Consider the following 27747-nt stretch of genomic DNA (forward strand, 5'->3'; position numbering starts at 1 on the left):
ACACTTTACCACCAATGACAGCAGGCGTAAGCGAGAATGTAATAGACTCCATTATGAGATTTCTTAAGGCTACACATATGAAAGAGGGGTAAAGCAAAGATTTCCCGAACAGGAAATCAATACAGTAAAGAATAGGAAAAACTATTGAATGCTGAAGAAGAAGGACCTAGATTTATTAGGCTTAAACTGTACAAGGCAAATAAACAGCTGTAGGAGCAATTACTGACTGTGGGCCTGCATCAGGTGATGTAGAACAGCTTATATTGCGTATTTTAACTGTTTTGGATTGAATCTATTCAACTCCACCAGATTTTCGTAAATAGCCGATATGTACCTCGATTTAACATCAATGAGAAATAGCTTAGCCTATCTTTACATGGTGTCATCGACTGAGAACTGGAGACTAATGTAGGCTACAGTCTTGTAGTCTTAATGTACAGATTTTCACTGATATAGGTAAGCTATAAAAACATATAAATTAATCAATTAATACATTAAAGACTGTGTTTCTGTCCTATACCATCAAATTGTATTGAATTACATGACTTTGTGTGAACATTTAAAGCTATTAAAACTGTAAGGCGGAAACGATTAAAATCTGGCATTAAAAGCTGGCTTCTTCTGGTACGGTGGCAATATGTGGCTGTAAAGTAATTTAACCCCAGGAGCATACACCGTTAGCCCCCATCTTCTCTGCACCCATACGGGCGGGAGACTGTGGGGGAAAACCTCATGCATTGTTCCCAAAACAGCTGTCTTACTGAACCCCCTGCAAATCCCCCTCCTATCAGGGTGCAACATCCTTTACGGCACAGGAAGGTTTCAGGAAGCACGGCCTGTTGGGCCCAGACATTATTCTCTTGGACCCCCTTCCTTACTCCCTCCCTCTCACATCTCCCTCATTCCTCAGTTTCCCTGAAAGTATGCATAAAGCATCGGATGTTTCATGACAAATTCAGTTTAGATAATATTCATATTTAGTATTATTCTGATTGTTTCAGTGCGACTGGTGCAATGGTTTCATTTCTGCAACAGCAAACCTTGGATATCATAACCAACCAGGAACCAAGGAGAAACTGTGTGGAGCTCTGCTCCAGTGAAAGCCATGTGCCTCAACCCCCCTGATCAAATCTCGTTTCCTGGGGAGGCCTGGCTCCAAATTCCAAATGGTTATAAAACGCCAGATGGTTCATTGGTTCATTGCGGACCCATTTGAGTGGTCAACATCAAAGGCCTGATTTTGGATTTAAGGAGACCAAACCAAGCAATCGGGGAGGATGCAATCAGACTCCCGTGCACACCGTGCACGTCTCTTCTATGTACTTCTGTAGCCAGACCCCCGTATGTAGATTTTATTACCAGGTATGACTTTTAAGATTCCATAATTTGGTTTCCCTTGTAATACTTTTATGCATATTTTATTTGGAACAAGAGTGTAATTATGCAATAAATAAAAACCTGAACGTTTTCTTAAATGAAAAAGTACATTGCTTTTAAGCATGCTACTGCATGCTGTGAGTTTAACCTTGAACCTCCCCCATGCTTGTTCTCTCAAAAAAGCCTCACAGTCGTCATGGGTGAAGCTACCATGTCCATTTAAGACTTCAGAAGGAACTCAAGTGAGGTCTCACACACAAATATGAAATAACGCAAGGGAAGGGATGGAGGGAGAGAGAGAGAGCGAGAGAGAGAAAGACGCAACACTCTTGCTCAATATGTCCACCAAAAGAAAAAAGACAGAATGTTTGCTCTTATTTTGCAGATTTTCAAAAGGCATTGAACACCACAATATTATATTATTAAATTATACAATCAGGTTTATGGGGTAAAATGGATGACATTATGACATTATTAATTAAAAGAAAATGGATCTCAAAAGAACAGAATGCTCCACTGAAGGGTGCTGTAGGCTGCAGGGCTACTTTGGTTAGTATTTACAACAATGAGCTTGCGGTGCTTCTGGAAGAATCTACAGATCCTGGCCTCACCCTAAAGATCTATGAAGTCAAGTGTCTACTCTGTGCCGATGGCCCGGTGCTGCTGTCACCCACAGAGGGTTGCATCAGCACCTGGATCTGCTGAGGCAATACTGCCAGAACTGGGCCCTGACAGGAAATTCAGCAAAAACAAAAAGTGTCATCTTCCAAGAGAAAGCCAGATGTCAGGAAACCATACTTTGTTTGACTATAGGAAACACTGCCCTAGAGCATTCTCTATCTTACGACTACATAGGACTGAGAATTAGTGCCTCGGGAAACTTTTATTCAGCAGTGAATGCATTAAAATAAAAACCAGGAAGAGCAATTAAAAGACTAAATACACATTTTAATTTCAATTTAAATTCCAATAAAAATTTGGTCCGGGATTTTTGAAAGTGTGATCCTGCCTATTATGCTACACTCAGTGAGCAATGTATTTTAGAAATTATTTGTGTTGCTGACACCTTCCTGTCAGCTTTGACCAGTCTGATGCTTCTCTACTGACCTCCCTCGTTAACAAGGTGTTTTAGCTGCTCATTGGATGTTTGTCGCACCATTCTCTACAAAATCTAGAGACTGTTGTGCATGAAAATCCCAGGAGATCAGCAGTTTCTGAGACATTCAAACCACCTTTTCTGGCACCAACAATCATTCCATGGTCAAAGTCACGTAGATCACATTTCTTCCCTCCTTCCAACAGCAGAATCTCTTGACCATGTCGGCAAGCTTTTATGCATTTAGTTGCTGCCACACGACTGGCTGATACAATATGTATAGCAGGTCTACTTAATAAAGTGCTCAGTCAGTGTATATGGGTGAGAGATATAGGGTCCACCCAGTAAACTGATATATTGAAAATTCAAAGGAAAACACCAATAGAAGAAAGTAGGGCAGAATTAGGCCAATCCAAAATCATACCAGTTTCCATAAATTGTACCAGTTCAACCCCTACAATTTTGGCTACATCTCCATTCAAGTCCACATAGCTCTCTCCAGTTCGAGGCACCAAAAAAAACCCCTGTCAGCTGGTCTTGAAATAAGCACACTGGTTTTGTAAGGAGCAATTTTGACTTTTCTCCTCAACTCCTTTGACTCCTCATCCTGGAACTAATAATTATATTGAATGCAGGCTGGTGGAGTTGTAAATACCACAGGCTGTAAATGACACCTGGGAAAGACAACATAACTATACAGGCTCATGACCCTTTTACCCTTACTGGCCTGGAGGAAGAAAACTGTGGACATAGAATAAACAGATGGCCAGGACATGGGCTATTCTCATGTCTTAAAAATCTCCCAATGGCATTTCTGGGTCAGACGGCAACCTGCATAAACTACAACTATAAAACCTGCATACACTGTGGACTGAAAGAAAACATTATATGCATTTGCATGTAAATAACTGGGTATGATATGATAAATGTGGTGGACTGTGAATAACATCAAATGAAATGCAGGAGATGCTGTATGTTATACATAGACAAGTGCACTGAGTGGTTATGAGATGGTAAAAGTGGTTAGGATCATAAGTATGTATGGAGGGGAAAGTAGATTTATAAATATGCATGCCTTCATAAGTTTCTGGATTACACAGGCACCACCATATAGGACCACATAGGGAATGATAGTTACAATCATAAGATCACACACTCATATAAAGTGTCTTATTACTGCCACTAGGTGATGGGGGAGTTTATTCTTCCATATTTTTCTTTCTGAAGGTGAAAAAAAAGGAAACTGGGTGTGGAAAGCTTGCTCAGGATTGCATTTAAGGGAAGTCTGAGAAACGGTTCTCCTGGTAACATAGTCAGTTCCGTACGGAATCATTTAGTTATGGACAGTGTTCGTTAAGCAAGCAATCTTGTGTTTCGCTATGGGTATTAAGTGTGTTCATATTTACTCTTACTGACTTAACTGGTGATTAGGTTATTAATAAGCCATTATTTCAACTTATGCCAATGCTTCTTGATAACCCAACTCTGTCCACAGTACCATGACCCATCACAGCCCATTTGAACAGAAACCCACTAGAACTGCTGCATATGGTCTGAGGTTCAATGTCCCAGGCACTGTGGTACAGCATGCATGCTTTGGTCTTGGGATTTGAACCCCCGGCTCATTTAGAGCTCAGTGCAAGTTCCGAGACCCCTGAGTGCTGTCCAAGTCCACCGACCACTGAGTACCAAGTCAGATAACAGATGTCCCAAAACCTCTGAGTTTCCTTTAGAAGAATGTAGAAGTGATTTAACCTCTGAGTACAGAGACAGATGCATAACCATAGACCTTGCAGCAACAGAAGCGTAAGTCTGATGACCACTGGTATTGCGTTTCACGGCAGGAACAAGGCTCAAGTCCCCTGAGAGTGCAGACACAGGCTGCAACAAGTCTGGAATGGACCACATGTGGAGCCCATGGCAAGACCTCTGGGATTGCTGGAAAAGGTAAGTCACAGGATTTGTTTGTGTTCTGTTCATACATACAGTATGTTCATTCTATATTAGCTGTGTTTTATCATGCTTTGGCAACATGTTGTGCCAATAAATCCCACTTGAATTTAATTGAAATTGAATTGAGAGGGAAAGGGAGAGGGAAAGAGGGAGAGAGAGAGAGAGAGAGAGAGAGATGTATAAAGAGCAATGCAAAAAAATGGTTGGCATTCAGATGAAAGAGAAGAAACAGATTTGCAATTTGTTTCAGAGGAAGGTCAAGATGTAGATATAAATAAGTTAAGAATAGTCTAAAAGCAAACCAATTAAAATACACACAGGCAGAAATGTACTGTTAAAGAGTTACTGGCAATGGTCTTGCTTGTGCAGATATTGTGTAGAGATAATAAGGGACAAAAGCAAATTGAAGAAAGACAGTGCATACAGCTACCGCCCTGTGGGTTAGAACCCCTCACAGTGAGGGAAACAATACATGAGACTAGACTCATATACTGTTCACCTCAAAATGCTCTTATGCAGGCTCCACGGGTTTATAAAATCTCTGTGTTTGTGCATGTGCATCTGTCTATGTGTGTGCACGTGTGTGTGCATCTGACTATGTGTGTACATATGTGTGTGTGTGTGTGTGTGTGTGCATATGTGTGTGTGTGTGTGCGCATGTGTGTGTGCATGTGTTTGTGTGTCTGTGTGCATGCGTGCATGTGCGCATCAGACTATGTGTGTGCATTTGTGTGTGTGTGAGTGCATGTGCGTGCGTGTGTGTGTGTGTGTGTGTGTGTGCAAGTGTGTGTGTGCGTGCGTGCATGTGTGTGTGCGTGAGTGTGCGTGTCCATCTACCTGTCTGTGTCTATGCACAATACATGCTCAGGTCAGCCCATGGCCACGGCATTTGAGAAAGCATTAGAGGTGACAGCACGTTGGTTAAGCTGGCATTTCTGTCTTCTTTCATCAACAGTACTTTATTGCTGCCTTGATCAATACACGGCTTAATAACTCAAACTACAAGAAACAGCAAGCCCACAGCAAACAAGCAGCTTGGAAGGCACTGTACAAAGAGCTGACCACTTATAAAATCCCAATTGGCATGTGGATGTAATTAGAACCACCCTGGATTGTAATAATGTTCTCTTCTCTTTGTAGAAAAGATTACAGAGCCCCGAGCAACAGTAAGCAAATACTATCACCTAACCCATATGGGCATTCCTCTAATTACCCATGATGTTCTGCCCTCAGACAGTGATTACAGAATTGTTGTTCTAGAGCATTTATCAATAATCCCTTTTTATGTTATGTCTATTTAGATTTTCTAAACTTGAAGTCACACAGGATAAATTCATCTCATCACCATTGCAGTCAGTCACAATAGCAAAATAAATGTAGATGGGGAATGTTAACTGTTCGAACATTTTGATCAGATTCACAAAACAGAGAGAAAGCGAGAGGAAGGGACAGGAGATGGAGGTGAAAGGTCATACTGGTTCAGCGGGTGAGCTCCCAGCTACCAGCACTGGCCTATGATCACAAACTCACATTCCTACCATTTCTGACCCCATCTTGCCAGGTCGTGTTTTATGCTTACCAATTATTTCAGCGAATGAGATTCAGAATGTGAGAGCTGAATGTCAGAAACTCGTCATATGAGCCTTTAAAGCCACACTACTCAACTATTCACCTGGAGGCTGCAGTGTCTGCAGGTATTTGCTCCAACCATGCACTACACCATCTGATTTAACTAATTATCTCTCTTCCTGAACCAAGCAGGTAAAATAATTTGTGAATTCAGGTGGTGTAGTGCACGGTTGGAGCAAATACCTGCAATGCATAGAGTACAAATGCGCAGAACCGACAGACTGAAAATAGTCCCCATCTTAATGAACAATTTGCTCCATATTGAAGTAAAATTAGTAAAAACTAAACTCTGAAAATGGAATTCTGTCTTCCTGAGCTGTATTTAATGACTTTGACAAACAACCAGAAATGAATGGCTTCATGGATGCGCATTAAACGTGGCAGGAAAATGTAATGAGAGTTGGACAGAAACATTAATACACAGATGATAAAAAAGCAGATTTGCCTAAATGAACAAGCCAAGTAAAAACGCAAGTAGTCCCTAGATTGAATTCCCCCATGTGTTCCAATTAATATTCCAAAGTCGACCAGTTGCCTTCATGCAGAGAGTGCGTCAGATCCTGGGAGAGTCGCAGCACCCTGCCAGTTTTTAAAAGTACAGCCACGGCTCTGGTTCATGTGTCCAACCAGCTTAGTGTAAAGAGGCAGAACAGCGTGGCAGAATAAATTATAAAAGCAATAGCTTGTATTGTTTGCTATAATTAAGCCTACAGAAGCACAACAACTACTGTGTGAGTTAGTGTGTGCGGACACCAATTAAGTTCAGCAGAGGTCGGTTGACACAGTGTGTTGAAAAAAATAAAGTAAATGAAAGTGTTGCAACATACAAAGGAGAAAAAACAGCTCAGGCAACTGGAATATCAATTACCGGATTTACACAATGCCTGATATTAATGCATGGAGTTTCAATACATACTGCAGAGAAGGACATTCATAAGGTAAATATTTATTACAGTTTTTCTGCTGCATCTCCAGTTTTAGCCACAGAAAAATAACCCTGTGAAAAAAAGGTATTGGAAAGCATTTCTGTTATATGAACTGATACCAGGTTTTGTGAAATACGTACATTTACGCAAGGGCTGAGCTATTTTGCCCTAGTTTTTACTTCGTTTGCCGATGAATCTAATTCTTTCATATCTAACAGCATTCTAATCATCCTTTCACATCCGGCGTTTTAATTATTCCGAATTTAATTTGGTCTGAGTGGTAATCTGTTATTCCATTAATTGACTCTGTGGGTTTTAAATAGGTTTTCGGTCTGAGTAATTAAAGGCTGTTATTTTCATTCAAATCGCGGTTTTGCTTGTGGTGGTTGTGATATGCACGGCTGGGTCTGGCACAGAAGAGAGCCCCACACTGGTCTGCACAATGTTGGGGAATGGTGCTGCACTCTGCTCTCTTTCTGACCCATAATTCAGTTCATCCAAATGCATTCCCTTCTGGAGGATGGGGCCACTTACACTCATTCCACACACCATCAGCACATCACACCACCAGCACAGAATCAGACCTCAGAACTGGGTCTCTCTCTCTCTCTCTCTCTCTCTCTCTCACTTCCTCTCTCCCTCTCCCTCCATACATCCCTCTCTCCCTCCCACTCTCTATCTCTCACTCCATCTCCTGCAATGTCTCCCTCTCTCTCAGTCCCTCTCTCCCTCTCCCTCTACCTCTCTTCCCCAAGCCTCACTCTGTTGAACGCTACAATCTCTCCCCCATATGCTGCTTCACTCTCTCTCCTTCCTGCCCTTCTCTCTAAAAATGTGCACACAGAAAATCAGCCTACCCGCCCACCCTCACGCCCGGGTGATCAATGGCTTAGGATGCCATTGGTCCAATCAGGCATCTCTATCAGGTATAGAGATGCCATGCACCTCCAGTACCACAGGGCACATTAGCCACCTGGGCTCCACAAGAAATGGAAGCCCAGCCATCCCAACACCTGTGCTTAGCATCACAGCACTATGCAGCCCTGAGCCAATGTCCAATTATCAAATGTACTTGCAACAAACATGTAGAAAACAGAAAAACAGAAATACAACACAGATCAACATAATTTTGACATGCACTGTGTACAAGTGTGTGCACATATGATGTGGTATGTGTGTGTTCCTTGTGTCTGTTTGCATGTGTGTGTGTGTGTGTGTGTGTGTGTGTATGAGAGTGTGTGTGAGTGTGTATTTGCATATGTGCGTGTGTATTAGGGTGCGATTGTACCATCGTTATGCACGGTGGGTGCATTCAGACTTACGGGTTTCCATAATCCCAGACGACACAGTGGGGGTCTGACGTGCCCTGTGGAAGAAAGGAGAAACAGTTACAGCCCGGAGAGCAGTGGAGAGAGGGAGAGAGGGAAACAGAGGCAGAGTGTGGCAGAGAACTGTCGTTGTTTGTCATCTCTAGACGTTTCTCCCTGGGGCTGTTGCGGCGAGTTCTTAATTCGGAAACCGAGCTAATTACTCAGGTAATGTCCCCACGGGGTAGTGTGTTGCCAGCCTCCACCGTACGCAGGGCGGGGGAAGGGCCCTCTTCCCCTACCCTCCCAGCATGCATCAGGCTCATCTCCGCTTTCCCCAAGGGGCGAAACACTGACAAAAACCAGGCCTAACGTCTGTCACTGAAGTATACGCTAATGTTCTATAGCTTGAGCTGTATATACTGACACTATACGACTAACTGGGGGCCTGTTAGTTTGCCTAATGTTGCTATTGTATTTTTATTGCACAATTAGTTCAATATTTATTTCACTGATGGATATTTTATTTGTAATTATGCCGGTAATGTGCTGTACATTACCTTGCATAAGTGCAATAATAATAATAATAATAATAATAATAATAATGATAATAATAATAATGATGATGATGATGATGATGATGATGTCACTCTTATAGGTCATTACGGAAGTTAACAACATGATAGCCGAGGAGACTCCCTGCTGGTTGATTTATTATTGATTCATTCCTAACAAATCATTGATTCACTCACTCCAAAGCCCATTCTGCCCATCAAACAGGCAAGTCACTATTGTCACACTGGGGCAGGACTCGCCGGTTTGTACTCTATCGATTAACCAGAGGATTGACAGGTGCAAATGACTCATCCAGGCCGATCGAGAAAGCCAATGGTCTGTGATGTGGTGTGTTGTGGTTAAGGGCCTGGTTTTCAACCAAAAGCTTGCAGGTTACAGCCTCAGGTGATTTTTATTTTTTAGCACTCTGGTAAGGTAGGTCACTGAATACAATTAAACAACAAATATGATTCCCGCAGATATTGCTACTACGGTAACTCATAATAATTATTATAGTCATAATAATTGAAACAATGATAGCACTGCGCAGCGGAAATTCACTGAACTCACAGCAGTTCATGTGAATTATGCGTACCATCGTTACTGCATTATAATGCCCCATTATCCAGGCCTCAGTTTCCCCTTAATTAATAAGCCGTGGAATACATGTCATCATGGGGTATATGCGCGCGTGCGAGCGTGTGTGTATGTGTGTGCGTGAGCGTATATGTGCGTGTGTGCATGCGCTTGTGTGTGCGTACGTGTGAAAGGCGGAATAAGAAAAAAGAAGAAAGGGGAGTTCAGTGGAGAGATAGAGGACCCACAGGGTCTGGGAGGAGGGATGGAGGTGGGCTTAAAGAGGGAACGAGCCAGTGGTGGCACACTTTCAGATATAAAAAAGGCAGAGAACACACACATCTTTCTATGCACAAACTAACCTGAACACACACACAAATCCTTGTCTGAACATCCACACGCAACTTTTATCACAAGTACTTATGGATACTACACCTACATCAGGTCTGCGAGTCAACAATTGAGTAAACTGCTTTAAAATGTGCTGCATAAATAGGCAGGTGTGGAGAAATTGTTTGCTGAATGAAAATGGCTGTTTTGCATTCTCAGTCAGCGGTGGTCTAACACTCAATTGCTGCATTAACAGAGAAATAAAGAGACAGAGGACAAAGCGTAGTACCGTGCGGCTCCCTGTTAGAGCCCCCACCCGGTCGGCTCTGTAAATGAAGGAAATACCCCCCCTGGTGGTGGTCTATGGACAAGCAACACATTTGGTTTCATACTGACATGACAAGTGATTTACATACAGTGGACAGATGGGCAATCATTGTATGTGCGAGAATGTGCTTATCAATCAACACATCAGCCCGGGTCGCAATTACCTTCCCTTATACATTGACAAATCTGTTCACTCTTAGTCCTCTGTCAATCCAGCATATGGCAAACAGTGACATATTTCACTGTCATTGAATTTGATGGCAAATCACATGTTATCTCACACTGCCAGATGACAAATTGCCAATGTTGAGGTTTAGCTCAATCTGCCCTGGTGGGCGAGGGACGGGTTTCAAGATGAGGGGTCATTCAGAATTCAGATTTGGGGTAAACAGCGGGATGCGGGATGAAGGTATAAAAAGCACATACGCAGCGCAAGTCCTCAACTCAAGAGGCAGCCATGCACGGACAGTGACACCTGATCCCACCTCCATGCAAAGAGTCACACTGCAGTGACACTGTTTGTTACCCTCAAGACAGCCCGGCCAACATTAACCATATCCTCAGTTTAGTACAAAGGTGCGGCACTCTGTAACACCGTTGGCAATAAATTTGCTGAATAAATACGACAGCAAAAATGAAACCGCGCATCGTTTGATCTCTCTGCAGGAGATGAATTATCCTTCCCTGGTACCCTCTGTTTCCAAGTGGGGCCCAGTATGACTGTTTCAGCTGGAATGATGATAGAAAAATTATGTGCAAAGAGCTTCCAAAAATCTGCCAGAAGTAATGATTACATGTGGAGTGACGATGCGCAGTCAGGAAAGGAAAGGAAAGGTGGAAATCTTGCCTTTGTGAAAAGGGCCATTGTCACAAGTCATACTTCCAGCAAATCTGTCTGAGAGTTAAGTAGTGCGGCTGCATTGTGACTCATTTTACTGCGTCTAAGGATAGCATCTCCACATTGTGACTGCTGCTCGGTCCCAACACGACTTGGCTTTTGAACCCTACGATAACATACAGTATATGTGATATATGGTATTGTTGTAGCTATACATCAGAAATAGTGGATAGTGTAATGAGTAATATCATCACTCTCTGCTTCCTAAAGATTATGAATATATGATTTCTAGCTGACACATCCTTCTTTCTACATTTTCACAATAATTGTTTTGTAATGCGTGAAGTGCCTTGTCAACAACTATGCAGCCCAGACGAATAACTACATAAGTAAGCAATACAACTGTGACATTGATGTACATGGGATATTTTACCCAATTCATTGTAAGGCATTCAGTAGAGCATAGATAACATTGTATATGGATCATGTATTCATCAATCTAATGGATGTGCTCGGTAAGGACACTAAATGCATATTTAATACATTTATATTGCAATTAATTACAACATTTGTAATATTAATGTGCTAATACAGAATATAAAGTGCAGTAATTCTATATTTTGCCGATTAATTTGACTGTTCAATCGAGGCCCTTGTTCAAGGAAGCTTGTGTAAATGGCTTTCATGTTAAGTCCCCATAAAAGTGCGAGATAATTCACTGGTCGATAATTGCTGGTAGCAGGGTGTGTATGAACAGGAAACGTAAATCTAATTGTGTGAATGTGTCTCTTGGTATGCCTGGAGAAGGAAAGGAATAGGGGAAAATTACAGTAAGACCTGGAGGAAACCAAATCTTTGGTATAAGTGTCTATGGGCCAGTTTTTCAGACACAGATTAAGCCTAGTCCTAGACTCATTTCAATGTTCGATGGAGATTCACCATAAAAACTCAATTTAGCCCAGGACTAAGCTTAATCTTTGTGGCCCTATGTGTCGCAATTTTCCCTTCACAATTCACATACCAACTCGGTAGTGTTTTTTTTCATCATGCTTGAAATATTGCCAGAGACCTTGAACCTGGTACTGCGGTTACTGTTTATTACATAACAAATGCTGAATGCTAAACAGAGATACATACACTGACCAAGCACTTTATTAGGAACATTTTTACTTTATTACACCTACTTATTCATGCGATTATCTAATCAGCCAATTGTGTGGCAGCAGTGCAATGCATACAATCATGCAGATACGGGTCACGCGCTTCATTTATTGTTCACATCAACCATCAGAATTAACGATTAAGGTGCACATTGAGTTAAAACAATTGCTTTTTCGATACAAGGAAAGTAGTTGCATTTCAGGCGGACTGACAGAAAGGAAGGCAGTGCACATGCTTGGGAAATGCATGCAGTTGTATGTATTAAAGTGCATATTTTTCAGTTACACAAGCATCCAAAAACACAGCTTGTGACTGTACTGCATATACACTCAGTGATATTTAACACAACTGCATGTGGCAGCAACTAAATACATAATACAAATACAAAATACATAAAATACATAAAAGAGTTTGCAAAGAATGGTGCAAAAAGCAAAAAAAGAAATCCAGTGAGCAGTAGTTCTGCAGACAGAAACACATGTTAATGAGAGACGTCAGAGGAGAATGGCCAGACTGGTCAAAGCTGACAGGAAGGTGACAGTAACGCAAATAACCACACATTACACCAGTGGTATGCAGAAGAGCACCTCTGAACACACAATGCATCATAACTTTAAGTGGATAGGCTACAGCAGTAGAAGTCTAAAAAATAAGTCTAATAAATAGCTAATAAAGTGCTCACTGAGTGTATAAAGATAGTGCTTGCTAGTCCCTATAACATTCTTTTCAGTGGGCCAGTGTCATTTTACTTTAAATATCTTAACTTTTATGAACTGAAATGTGTTCTTGGTAGCTTGAAGCGAGGCCTCACCCAAACTTTTTTTCTGCTTGAAGAGCGTACTTAATTCGTCAAATACATTCAAAATGACTTCCTGTCATATTCTAAAGCCTAGAAGAAACCAGAAATTATTATTTTAGAGGATTTCCATGCTTAAGTACTACTTCCCACACTAGGAATTTTGATAACAACAAGCCTGGAGCCATTTGCCCTCAGGCTAATCACTTGAGTGGATAAAGTATCTGCATCTACATCTCAAGACATGGCATTCATTTTCACCGTCTGCCGTCAATCATGATGGAAGGGCAATCACTGCGCTCACAGCGACTACCTCAAAACAGGCTGTTTGTACTCTGACATGGATCACAATGGCTGTCAGCGTTCGGCAGACATGACTGACACAGCGAGGGGAACGCGATTGCCCACCCAGCTGACACGTCGCATTATGGCGACGTTCTGATACCTGATAAGCGTGGCACTCCAGTGTTTCAGAAGCGTTTCAGAAATGTCACGTTGTAGCAGTCTATCGCTAAACCAAGCGGAATGGCAAATACTGGATGTTAACACTCACACTTGACTGTGTTGGGCTACGTGGGGTAAGGCAGTGACTCATAACCCCATATTAGCAGGTTCCTGCTGAGGCAACACAGTTTTACCCTTGAGTGAGGTATGTAACTTGAGGGAAGTTGTTTGAGGAAACATCAAACCACATAAATAGATAAAATGCTAATCGTGAGCTACACAACTCACACTGGAAAAGGGCTTCTGCTTAGTAAATAATTTATGGGATATAAAAGGGAAGATTTACAATTTACAAGAACAAATCTCACATGAGATATCTCAAATGATACTGCACATCTGAAGAAAAAAAGAAAGAAATCTGTGCCAGTCTGTTTTTGCAGGGTTTTTTTTTCTTCTTCTTCTCAGATAGAGAAGGTGTCACGTGAGGAGTTTGCCCCACCTAGGTGCCACTTTCTGACCTGCGCCCTGGCATACCTCACCATGGGACTGGGGTGGGGTAGGGGGGAGCAGGTACAGGCGGTCCTAACCAGCTGTCGAAACACGGAGGGCGTTCTGGGCTCTAGAGGCACCCCTCAACATCTGTCGCCACGGTGATGCACTGGCATCTGGTCACCGGCTTGCCAGCCAAGGTTGCGACCCCACAGCTGGCAGACTGCAATTACCCATGGACCCCTGCTGCAATGGAATGACCCCCCCCCCCCACACCTATATTAGAGATTGGGGGTGTCTGCAGCATGTATAAATAAAGCATACATGCTGATGTGAGCTGCATTCCCTATGCTATGCACACCGCTGGTTCTTTACGTCTCTCTTTAACACTCAAGGTTGGTGGGACACATCAATATGCCAGTGAGGTGGGTGCCTGTGTGTGTAAAAGGCGAGGAAGCCATTCAGGAGATGTAAAACAACACTTTCGCACTCCTCATTCTCCACCCCTGTCCTGGCTTCATTAAAGGTCATGTCACATCTACCTCAGGAACCAACCATAAATTATGAGTTTTGTTAGTGACCTTGTTAGTGACCCATTGCAATTCCATGTCCATCTGTCTGCCCATCCATCCATCCATCCATCATTTACAGGATCTATTTACCCATTCAGGGCAAGAGAGCCAAGAAACCTATGTCTGAGGTCAAGCATTTTACCAGAATTTTCCAGTTTGAACTAAAGCTTGTCGACTTCTGCCAGCACAGAAATGATTACACACAAATAACTGCACTCCGAAATCTCTAACAAAGTAGAAGAGAGATGAATCAAAGCTGAAGCACCTTTGTTGGGAAATGTGGGCGGCCTGTAGTGTAGTGGTTAAGGTAAATGACTAGGACACGCAAGGTCGGTGGTTCTAATCCCGGTGTAGCCACAATAAGATCCGCACAGCCATTGGGCCTTTGAGCAAGGCCCTTAACCCTGCATTGCTAATCAACTGTACGTCGCTCTGGATAAGAGCGTCCGCCAAATGCCAATAATGTAATGTTATGAGAGGGAGAGAGAGAGTGAGAGAGAAGGAAAGAGTAATAGATGGGATTAGGATAGAGGCGAGAGAACAGGACAGAGAGAAAACAGACACAGGGTGGAGAGATGGAGGTATCACAAAGGCAGGGGCTAAAGAGGAAGGACGAAGGTGATCTTGAAGAATGCCGAGAGGACTTCCCGGGAACAGGCGTGCGCTAGATTTACTCGTTACCGCCGGATATTTAATTTCTGGAAATGACAGCGGTGGCAGGCAAACGGCCGAGATTTGGGGGTGGAGGGAAACGAGGACTCGGACTGCCCGAGATTCTCTCTCTCCGCTGTATCCATCATCCCCTCAATAAATCCCGTCTCTTCCCATTAGACTGCAGGGTCCTAATGGCCTGGCAGAGTGAATCTCCCAATCGCTGTGCAATTCCACACTCATTTTCTTAGCCTGGCAATTGATCACGGTAATTGTTTCAGGGGCTACAGCTAATTGTATTTGTGACTCTTTGATATGGCCATAATTTTAAAGAAAAGTTTTAATTACAACTGACCCTGAGTCTGTGAAGGGACATACCAGTTATTTCAGTCCATGCTGTTCAGTAGTCTCTGTGTGGTCCAGATCTATGTAGGCTAACGTGCTATTCCCACGCTAGCAGCGGCATGGGAATATACAGTACACACAAATTGTGCTGTGTCTGGATCCTCTCCATGGTTGTAGCCTGCTTGTGTTCTCGTGGGTATACTCGCATTAACCTTGTTTTACCTGGCTCAAGCTGAATGTGTGTCACATGGGGATATTGTTAGAAGTCTAGGTGGTGTGTGAGAGAGAGAGAGAGAGAGCAGGGGGAGAGAGAGAGGGAAGGACGAGAGAGAGAGACTCACATTCAGAAGAGGGTACAGCTCCACCACCACCATGGGCTCAGAGAGCTTGGGTAGGGGCCGCACCGTCACCGTCAGGATCTTGGAGCTGATGACCAGTGGACTTCTGAGGAGGGAGGACAGACAACAGGGAGTCAGTGGCCCGCACTCTCATTCTCTGTGTGTGGCTGGGGGCAGGTGGTGCTGGGGCAAACCATTCCGGTTGAAACCGGGTTATGACAACAAGCTTCGCCCCAGATGTGGAGTGCTTCATTTAGCGTTCTCTCATAATTAACAGGACATAATTCCAAACTGCACAGCAAACAAATACGCAACATAGAAATCCCATAAATATTCAACAACAGAGGCTGCAATCAAGCTTGTTCAAGTGCAGTGACCTGAATAAGAGACCCAGGGTGGAAACAACATATGGAGACCAAGAGATGGCATAGAAGCAAGCAAAATGCTACTGTATTGCAGCTTTTGAGCTCTGATTAGACTGACACATTTATTCAGATTGGTCTACAGACAAAAGCGGCTATCACATGCCCTTAAGTTGAACAGCTAATTAGCTGTTTTTGTATGCAAGGCATGAACCCCCCTAGGACCAGTTATAAAAGAGAAAATAAGGCAATGAACAAACACAAAAACGGTACGCTTTTTCTGTTTGTTACAATGTTTGTTACTAGAGAATCCCCTGGTCATCTTAAGGGGTCCGAGAACCGACTTATTCTACAAATGACCATTACTGTCCTGCTTTGAAATGTTCTCCAGTATCTCTGTGATACTTCCAACATCACATCTCATGGAAGAGTCAGCAAGGAATTATGGGAAGTATTGAAATGGCTGGGGGGTTCTGTGATCTTGGATTGTATACATTATAAACATCTCAGGGGAAGTAGTGTCTTAAATTGGAGTATTATGCTGGATTATGGCTGTGTGTACAAACAGCAGGGGCCTGCCAATTTTAATTGCTTAGATGTGTGGTCATGGAACATCATGACCAAATACAGCTTATATTGTACATGAACCGATTGATGGAGAGGAGTAATAATGGCACACTGGCTTAGCACAGCAGATCTGATACATACTGAATATACTTTATTTTTCTGAAACACCACATTCATAATCAAACAATTAACATGTGGATAAAGTGTAGTTTCTTATATTGTATTACATTTATTATTTGAGTAAACTAATACATGCAATAAAATGTTTTAGACATACGTAGTCCCCAAATTCAGGCACCAGAACGTTTGGGACATAATAATGTTATGTAATGAAAGTAGCCATGCTTTGTATTTCATCATATGTCCTATGCAAGCAATGACTGTGATGATGACCCATAGACATCAGCAGGGGCTGAATATCTTCTCAGGTGATGCTTTGTGCCATCTTCAGCTTCAGCTTGTTTCGGGGGCTAGTTGCTTTAGGTTCTCTCTTCAGCATGAGCATGTTCAATTACATTCAGATCGGGTGAACGACTTAATAATTCACCAAATCTGAATTATTAATTTAATAATTTTCTAGTTTTTGGCTTTGAAAAACTATCCTGCTTTAGCAGTATGTTTGGGATCCTTGGGCCTCATTTATCAAACCTGAGCTGAACAAAACTGACCGCAAATCCTCGGGGAATGCAGCTACACAAGTAATGTGGAATTCATCAAAGTTTTTGGATGTAAGTTTTTTAATAGGATCCAAAAAACACTTCACGAGTGGTCTGCGGAAATGAAAGCGCACGGTTGCGTTTATTATTCCATTAATTAATATTTTATTTTGATTTAGAGTGGCAAAATGATCTTAATAAGCCAATTGAATATTATAATTAGTCATATAATGTAAAAATGCAACAGGATTCAACATTAAAATGGGTGATGTTTCATTCTGATTAAACATTAATGAATGAAGTTTGCTATGAATAGGGTGGACAAGTCCAACTTAGACCTTTGTTTCTATGGCTGGCTATTACATTTACATGCATTTCTTCATTAGAAGATTTGGACATGTTGTAGCCTAGTTTAGAAAGAGCGCATCCTTAAAGGCCGATTTCTTTGGTGAGGCTCACGAGTCTGTTCCGACCATAGACCTTATAAAAATTATTCTGACTGCCCAGACACCTCCTTCTGAGTCTGTGCAGTGAAGCCTTCACTGAGGGAAGGAAAGTACCACCTTTTTTTCCTCCCGTTTAATGTCAAATCATTTTCTTTTTACCTGTTGCATAGTGCATGGAACTTGAGGAAGGGTTTACCACAGCTAGGCTAAATCTTGCCAGGCTTTAGTCTTCCCCAGCTCCATAACACTGCTTACAGTATGAAATAAAATGTGTTTTTTGGCTTGTACTTCCATTAACGGAACTTCAATCTCCATTTCAGACAAGATTTTTTCTTTAGTCTTTTTCAGCTATCTCTTTAAATAGCCATAATTCCAAGCTCCTTATATGGTATTTTAGGGGCGTGAATTTATGGTGATCACAGATTTATTGAACACACTTTTGGTGTATGATTACTTTGTATTTATAAACGTACACACATGGATACGGGGGGAAAAAGCTGTGTCTACGTGTGTTTGATTAATCCGGCTGAATTTGTTAGTTCAGTTCTGATCACACATAAAGGATTTCTGAAAATATTGATAAATGAGGCCAAAAGTCTTGTTGTAGGATGAAGCACCATCTCATGAGTTTGGAAGCATGTGGCTGAACTTTAGCTGAGAAGATGCTTCTGTACTGTGCTGTTGCTGCCAGGAGTTACATAATCAATTAAGTGAGCTTCGCTCTTTAACATATCTCTTTTAGTCTTGCCTAGTTTTCTTGCTTCCTAGCTTCGCTCTTCCCATCACTCAGACAAGTGATTTCAGCTTTTCACAAGACCTTTTTCCAGAAGCCTGCAGGCTCTTTTAGGTACTTCTGAGCAAATTGTAACCTGGCCATCACATTTTGGCAGATGGCTAGTGGTTTGCATCTTGCAATGTAGCCTTTTCTGTTCTGTTTGTGCAGACAGTAATTACTGACACATGATCCACTCCGGCCTCCTCAAAAGTGTTTCTGATTTGCCAAACAGGTGTTTTTCTTCACTATGACGAGGTCTTCCTAGGCCCAAAAGTCAATTTGCAATTACTGAGCTAACAACGGCTCTCTTTATTCTTAATGATGTTCCATCCAAACAGTATATCTTGGTAAGCCTATTGTTTGTTTGTTTTATTTCTGTCTCATGATAGCTTCATTGACTTTCATTCATTGTCAACTCATGTTGCCAAACACCAAAAACTCTAAAGGCAACCAAAAACCGACAACCATGACTAGATACTGAAAACACTCTTAAACCTGCACTATTCAACACACCAAACTTCTTCTAGTTCTTATATGATGTTTTTACTGTGTCTTGTAAGGTGTCCTTGAGTGCTCTGAAAGGCGCCCACAAATAAAATCTATTATTATTATTATTAAACTGGGAGGGGGGGTGCTATGTCTAAAATGTTGTGTAATTTCTACTTGGAGAAACCAAATATAGAAATACCCAACAAATCACATTTTCAAAAAAGCTTAGCTGTTAAGTACCCCACACCTCTACCCCAGAGCTCTAACTTGACACTGCTGTTTCATGTGCCAGAAATATATGTCAGCCAATTGTCACAAGGGACATTTCAATCATACTCAAATCGAGCATCGTGTCTGCTTTTCATTTTGTCCTTCTATTTTCAGCAATTACATCGGGTTTGCATGCAGGTGTTGTCAGGAGGCTAAAGGGTACATATATAACTGTCAGAAACTGGAGGCACAAACCATCTTTTATAAATCAGCACTGTACAATCTAGTCATTGTGTAGTACTGCATCTGTACCTAGTATTTATTGTTCTAATCGCAAATCATCCTGTAAAGCAATTAGCTGTGTATGAATTTTCACATTCGTTTTAATGTTTAATGTGAAAATCCCTATGCTGTGATCCCTAGGAGTTGATGAGTGTGAATGCAGAAGGCTAATGAACAACACTAGATAGCTAATAAGCTAGGACCCCACTATGTTGACATTTCAATAATTCAGCCGTGCCTCACACTGAACAAACAATGTTAAACAACTTTAGCTTGCTACCTTTTGTGCTGTATTGCATATAATGGGTTTTCCAGTTGCTACATTCACACATTCTATGTGATGGAAAGCCATATTTTTTACATGAAACTAGCTGCCACAGCACATAGCAAGGTGCCCACCAGCGGCAATCTTGCAAAGCGGCAATGTCTCAGACCCACCGATGTTGAACATCTCATCAAAATCGAACAGTGCATTTACATACACATTGCATACCCTCGGCCTGTGGAAATCCAGGAGATGATGTACAGTGTTGCAAACGTGGGTGAGCACACATCGCATTGATCAATACATGTATAAAGGGGCATACAGGTCAGTGTCACTACACTTTCTCACAGGGGAACAGTATTTACAGCTTCTAATAAAATCCATGAAGAGAACAAGGATGACACATTGCTACCGGCTATGTTCTAAAATTAGCAAAGCGGTTACAGTATAGTATTATGTCCTTAAAAGATACACGTGTAGCTTAAGGCATACACTTCCTCTTCAAATCCAATTTCCTACCCCTGGTTGGGGTTACAGCCCCCAGGTAAGGTATGTCTGTACAATTACTTCAAGGCATTTTCAAATTGAAGCAGAATTAAAATACATATTTTATGAATCCAAGATTACCATGAAATTCAAAGTAGCCAGTACTGTGCAGTTTTATGGGAACCAGTCGAAGAGACAACTGTATTTTGGATGACTGGTGTATGCAGGATTGTCCGAAGATTGGAGCTTCAAGTACAGCAATTGTACTGAAGCCTGCACAGACAGACGGACTGACAGACAGGCATGCACACACACACACACACACACACACACACACACACACACACACACACACACACATTTGACTTACTCAGGCGCAGGCAGAATGAACCCCAGGGTTCGGTAAAGGATCGTTCCAATCACAAAGTAGGTGGTGTCATCCGATGATTCTGAGCAAAGGGCAGAAAAACAAAGGCATTATAATTACTCCCGTCTGGAAAGCGTTGCACACCAGCTGTGTTATAGAGCACATTACAAGTGCACCGCTTGTAGTCGGATAGAGATACGCAACCTTGCGCTGGCCCGCTCCTGCAAAGCCCAGAACGTTGGAGCAACGTTTGACACAACATTGGCCATGACAGAGAGGTTTCTGGCCCGCACTGGCTAGTTTATCGCGTCCTGCGTGACTCATTCTTTCCGCTCTCCGGCTTGGATGACAACAACTTCCTCCTGGCGGACCTCGTCGCCAAAGCTGTTCGCCCCCCCCTCCCCTCTAAATTATCCAGATTGGTCTTGTCCCTGCCAACCGACTCCCGTGCCACCCCTGTCCTTAGCCCAATCCATTCTATGCGCATTGGCACACAGGCCGGCGTACGATGCAGCCCCAACTGCACAGCTGCTCCGTATCTACAGGCTTCCCCAAACTCTCCTCCTGCTTCTACTCTCTCTCTGTGACTGGTCACCTGTCTGTCCGTCCTCTCTGGTGGCCCCAGAAGACCTTCTGGCCAAATGGACGCTCGAGTGAGGTCCTCGAAAGCACAGCAGTGCCTTTGCGAACTTGCGACTCTCTGTCCTCTTCTGAAGATGACCCCTTTTGAAACTAGACCTGCGTGTCTCTGTACTTCAGTCTGACCTGGAATGGCACAGAGAAGGCTCAGATCATATATTGCACTTTATCAGCACTTGTCTGAAGTGACCACTAGACGGAGAAGGAATGAATTGTATTATTGGGAGAACAGAAAGGAAAACAGTAGTTCAGACTTATTCCACACAGTAGGAGATTCGCTAGATATGACTTTCTTGAAGTCAACTGTAAATTGCCCATTTTTTATTATCTATTTTCTTTTAGCTCAAATGCGGTATTTTTCATGAAACCTTTTTAGGATATTTTACTTCAGTAATTAAGAACGGAGATAAAAATGAAAGGGATTTCAAATTAATCGTGCTGAACACAACGAGGGAAAAAAGAGACGCGACGACAAAGCCAAAAAAGCAACAAGCATTCCACATTTCAGATAACGAGATAACGTGGAATTCAATTGTAGACAGAACCAAACCTTTGGGTGCAATACCATTACCAACAGTCGAGGCAGCAGAAAGACGAGACGATTCCAGAACGTGAAAGGGGGGGGGGAACAGGTCTAGCCATGTTAGTGCAGCTAGAACAGAATCACAAATGGTGACAGCATCGCTCGCAGGGCGATGGCTATCGCACAACAAGGTCACGGACCGCTGCGGGCGGGGCAGGTGACGGGAGTGGATGGCACAGAAACACTCAGCCGGTAACATTTCATCATCCGGTTTGCAGTCAGCTGGAAAAGCGAAAACTATTTCCACAAATATCCTCCTGCGGTCCGATTAGTTGATGTCTCTACTCCGCTGTGGCGACTGCACCTGACATAGCCAGTGCGCTTCAGCCCAGGGGTTTCCCGAATAGGGGTATGTGGGTAATTACGAGGAGACATGTGAATTACTTTGCTGTGGCAGATCTAACTTGAGTTGAACTCATCTTAACTCTTCTGAGAGTGTCCACCATCCATAATAGATTGTATTGTTTTACCACTAATGTACCCATTTAATGTAGAGGCAATTATTTTGTTCCAGGAAGCAGTGAGTGGCTTCGTGTAGCTGGGTGAAGTCGGTGGATAAGTGAAGCAAAATTGGCAAATGGATGACAGCTTAAAGTTGGGTACGGCAAACAAGTTGCACCGATGAAATTAATCTAAAAGAGATTACAAGCAAGTAGGCAGCTGCTACCAAAGCATCAAGCACTGATTGTAATGTGAGCTGCAAAGCCAGTAATAATTGCTTTAGATGATATGGTTTTGAATATAGTTACTGTAAGTGTTGCCAGGATACAGCGGAGAGAGGCCGCGGCAAACGTGGCCCTACCATCTTGAAACGCAGGACTGTGTCTTTCTGACTATGAGTCTACAATGGCAGATTACAATAGGCTTTGTTTTGGAGAATCCTAAACTTTCTCTTTCATAACGGGTTAGGGGCTGTCATCGGCACAACCACTGCAGCTACCTGCGTCTACACTGCACGGCGAGTGCATCGCAAGCTGCAGGTTTCCCTGCGTATGTGCTGTTTGCACAGTGCTCACACCAGTGTGTAGTGCACCTGCTGGTTTCACATGGGGGAAGGGGTAAAAGGCATGTGTCCATTAGCCTGCTCTGGCTTGATCTGAATCCATAAAGCAGAGTCACCTCTATGACCTGCATTCAATCAACATTTTCTGTGATTATTAGTCAAAGTTTCAAGATTTTTTTTTGTCTTCAGTTTGGTTCAACGATCACTAAAATTGATGAACCAAAAACTGTTTCCAATAAAAGGTTTAACTCTTGCACTTGCATTTAAATGAAAGTTAAGGACAAACATTGATTAAATGAAGGCCTATACAGTATAGCCATGTGAAGGGGTGGGAGGGAGGGAGGGAGGGAGAGGGGGAGAGAGAGGGAGAGAGAGTAATTAAAGTTGGAGTGAAATTCAGGGCAGACATCCAAAGTCAGCATGATAAAGATTTCTGCAATGGGGGATGCGAATATGGATCTGGTCTTGCTTATTCAGTTGGCACATTTTAGTCACAATGTTTTTTATGATATCACATTTGCCATTTCATTTGCAGCATTGTTTTGGCAGTAATGCATATTGTAAAGTCAATAAAGTCAATAAAGAACAATCCTTTTTTGGATGAGAGACAGGAGACAGTGATGGAGACAGAGATAGTGTGAGTAAGTGAAAGAGTGAGAGCAAGAGAGCATTAAAGAAAGACAGAGATACGTACATGTTATATATAGCTAAATGCATCATAGTTACATAGTTTTAATATCATTACTGTATTTTTATTCATATGTAAGCTTTGGCAATTAGTACATGAGTATTTCCAGCCAATAAAGCAGTTTGAATTTGAGAGAGGGAGAGCAGTCTAAAGGGAAAGGTATAAAAGAGATTCAAGGGCAGGGGGAATGCGAGGCTCTGTTTGGAAGCAGAGATATGAGGGCGCAGGGGAGAGTCCCCATGGAGGGAGCGGCTGGCAGAGACGTAGCGGCGGGCCACCCTGGCACTGCCTCCGCCCGCTGGCTTACTCCAGGGCCTGCAGCCACTGCCTCCCTCCGTCTCTCCATCACTCTCTTTTTACTGTTAGAGCTGTGTTGGGTCTCTCTTCTGCTCTTTATTGCTCCTTCTTTCATAATGTTTTCTCTGACAACACCAGCCTCTTTTTCCCTCTATTTTTCTCATCCCTATCGTACCTTCTCTCTCTCTCTTACACACACACTAGCTCTCTCCCTGTCTCTCACACAAATATATATCCCCGCTCTCTCTCTCTCTCACACACACACACATACACACAATCTCTCTCACACACACACAATCTCTCTCTCACACACACACACACACACAATCTCTCTCTCGCTCTTACAAACACTCACAAAATATATCTCCCCTCTCTCGCTCTCACATACACACAGAACATATGTCCCCTCTCTCTCTCTCTCTCTCACTCTCACACACACACACACACAAAATCTATCTTTATCACTCATCCACACACACAAAATCTCCTACACACACATGGAAACTCCCTTTCCCTCTCTCTCTCACACACACACACGAAATGTCTATCTCTCTCCCTCTCCCTCTCTCACACAAACACACTCTCTCTCTTCGTGCACACCAGTATATCACCCCTTTCTCTATCTCTCCCTTCCGCTCCACCGGTTCCCACAGGGAAGAATGTCCTTGCATAAATGTCAGCCTGCCTCGGAGGGGGTCTACTCCGCACAGCCGGGAGGAGGAGCAGGACTAACCCTGAGGACTAAGAGCAGGGTACATCCCCGCCCGCTCGCCGGTGATGACTAAACCTCCTCTCTGACAATGATTACCGCTGGCACTGAGACGACAACCCAACATGTCTGCCATGGAGTTACTCATAAAATGGGAGGGGGGGGTGGAGGGGCAGATGCTGTTCCCCTTCAAACCCCGATGTGCAGGCATTCCTCTCGACTGCCATGTAAATGCCAGCGCAGTTGCATTATGGATAAGGCTAGTGAAAAGTTTAAACCCCGAGACTGAGGAAATAATGGCAGAGATTGTAGAAACTGAATGGCTGTCCAAGACCTGCTCATTAGGGGACACGCGTTGAATAGGCTGGGTGGGTCCAAATTAATACCCTCGGCACGGCTGTCTCCAACAGCCTTTAAACAATTGAAGCGATTGCTGGGTAACTAAATTGCATAATGTATGGCCTGTCTGTTCCAATCTAACGTAATGCATTGGACTGATGTATGTCTAATAGGTTGTGACAAGATTTTTGTATATTCATCATGGAAAGGTGAAGGTTACTTGAAGTCAACTGTGTAAAACAATGGGCAGGAAAGCTAATCAAGGAAAGCTGGTCTAAGCCAATCACAGCTCAGGGCAGTCACTAAGGTCTATAATGATATGAGTCTAACTTTATTTGAGATAGCATCACACGTTACTAAAGGAGGAACGCAAGAAACAGGCTTATCTCCAAGTCTCTTGCTTGAATGTACTGTGTATCACTGTGATGTTATGGACACTGTAATTTACACATCAAATGGTGCATTTACAATACAGTGGCCACTAGAGGCTTTCCATCACCACATTCACTGTCGGCATTAAAACCATAGCTTAAAGCTATTAGTATCATAGAATACATTTGTTTTCATCATATAACAAAACTTATTACTGGTGCTGTTTTTTAATATTCATTCTGGGTGATATAAATAAGTTAATTCTGGGTTTAGTCAACAACAAAAACATGCACTGTACAGCATAGAAATCCAAAGTGGGTTTAAGGGTAAATGTACTTTTCTGAAATCACTTGGTAAATAAGTCTTTATTCACAGACCAGAGTGATGAGCCAATCAGATAGCCGTCAGTTAGAGAGAAGTGCAGAATGTGGGGTAAATGAAGCAGAAAAACTGATAAAAAAAAACCTCACACTGCATCTCTGGGACCAACTAAATTCTGAATAGAACCTGACCTTCTCCCTTTCCAATTCTCTTCCTGTCAGTCTCACAAAGGGGACGGAGGGCAGGGAAGGGGAGGCAGAGTGAGATAGAGAGAGGGCGAGAGAGAGAGAGAGACAGACAGGGTGATTGAGCGAGAACACTGGATCCTATAACCCTTTCTTACATGTCTGGCCTAAGACAGGAGGGCACTGTCATCTCCTATTACAACTGCATAGGGAGGCACAGACACACAGGAAGTCAGCTTTTTAATTTCCTGCGAGGTAGAGTGGCAGCCTATTAACAGACGAGTACTGCTGATGGGACTGGATTTGCTACAGAGTGACAAGTCAATACCTGCCCTCTCATGCTCTCATTGATCATGCCATCTCCGAGGCTCTCAGTGCATTACAGTAGAATAATGGGGCCTCTGCAGTACTCATAATGAGTGGTGACTCACATGAGAAAGTTCTAGAACAAATGGTCTCAGATTCTGATGATTTGTTTAGCACTTTGATTTATTGGTTCTGCACTCTCTCTCTCTCCCACTCCCTCCCTCCCTTCATCTATTCATTGTCCTTTCCCCCATTTTCCAACAAAGGTGTTTCAGCTGTGAATCATCTCTGTTCTCCTTTGTTAGAAATTTTGGAGTGCAGCTCTTTGTGGTCTAATGGGATCATTTCAGAGCTGTTTATAATATTAGGTAGAAGTCTACACAGATTTTGTTCAAACTGGAAAGGTTCAGGTTAAAGTGTTAGGCTCCAGATATAGGTCTGTTGACTCTGTCCTGAGTGGGCAGATAGAGACAGAATAAGTGTAATGAGAAATACAGGCATATATAAGACATTTTTGAAATATCTGTTTCCTAGCTTACTGATAACACTTGCAGTCCATCAGAGTGCAGGATGAGGTTAATCACAGCACCGTCCTAAGAGGCTTCAGGGACGGACAGACTGCCTCACTTCCGTCCAAACGCAAAGGACCATCTTCACACAACCGTCTTAACCTATCCGTCTCCCAGCACTGCCCGTTCCTGTAAGCTACCACCTTTGTCTCCTTCCCAATGAAATCCATTTCTTGTTTGAAATTACTCTTCTGTTACAGGTGCAGGAGTTTTTAAGTTATGGACAGTTGAGCAAGACAGCAGCACAGCAATTAAATAGTAAAACAGATGACAATGGAACCAATTAGACTACTAAAAATCTTCTACATTTGCTTTGTGTTCTTTTTATTTCGTTGTTCTCTCTCGCTTTCTTTCCCTCTCTCTCTGTCTCTCTCTTCCCAGCTTCTGGGTGTCTCTGCCAGCTGTCAGTACCTCCATCAAATGGCTGCCTGGTGAAGAAAATCGATCTGAGCTCTCAGGGTTCTTGGAAAGGGAGAAAGAGAACCACTGTGAGGACTGCAAATTACAATTACGGCCCACGGACAGCCTCCACCTCTCCCCTCCCGAATCCTTTCATTCCCTTCTTTACTTTTTTATTTCCTGCCCTGGCTGAGCAAAATGAGTATCAATTTGATAAAAACAGGAAGTGCAGGGTTTCTCCACACACTGGCTTTGTCTGTGAATGCCAGACTGGGCTTTGTAGCCAGAACCATGGAACAAAGTCCGTGTGAGCCTGGACATACAATCCTCACCCATTACTGACCTGCAGGAGATGGAACTGAAACTTTACCAGACAGCCTGCAGTCTCCAATAAATATCATTACGAAGACATCCAACACCCCAATTTAACACATACAGTGTAGAGAAACAGATACTGTAACATGCATACACATACAGTGGGGTCTAATAGTCAGAGACCACGAGTGAAAATGCTTCAATTCTAACTCAAATTTCTTTTCTAATTTTATACAGCAGTTTTTATTACTGAATTCTTGCCTTTTGTCAGTCTTGAAGTGCCACCATAACTGTTCAATTGGGTTGAGGTCAGGTGACTGTAGATTGTGCAGCACTCCTTGCTCTTCTTTGGTGTAGCAAAGCCTTTAAGTAATTTTTCAAAATCCTAAAACTGTTTATTGACAGGA

General features: G+C 42.7%; 1 protein-coding gene across 1 annotated transcript in view; it reads right to left on the bottom strand.

Moving 5' to 3' along the window:
- adgrb2 (adhesion G protein-coupled receptor B2) overlaps positions 1-27747 on the bottom strand; it is a 198949-nt gene that overhangs the window by 80717 nt on the left and 90485 nt on the right. Inside the window, exons 13-15 of the mRNA XM_061255343.1 lie at positions 20619-20697; positions 15714-15816; positions 8304-8347 (exon numbers count right to left, since the gene is read on the bottom strand). Coding sequence (XP_061111327.1) covers positions 8304-8347; positions 15714-15816; positions 20619-20697 — 226 coding nt within the window. The remainder of the gene's footprint in view (positions 1-8303; positions 8348-15713; positions 15817-20618; positions 20698-27747) is intronic.

This window comes from Conger conger, chromosome 9, assembly GCF_963514075.1.
Source record: "Conger conger chromosome 9, fConCon1.1, whole genome shotgun sequence".
Classification (NCBI taxonomy): Eukaryota; Metazoa; Chordata; class Actinopteri; order Anguilliformes; family Congridae; genus Conger; species Conger conger.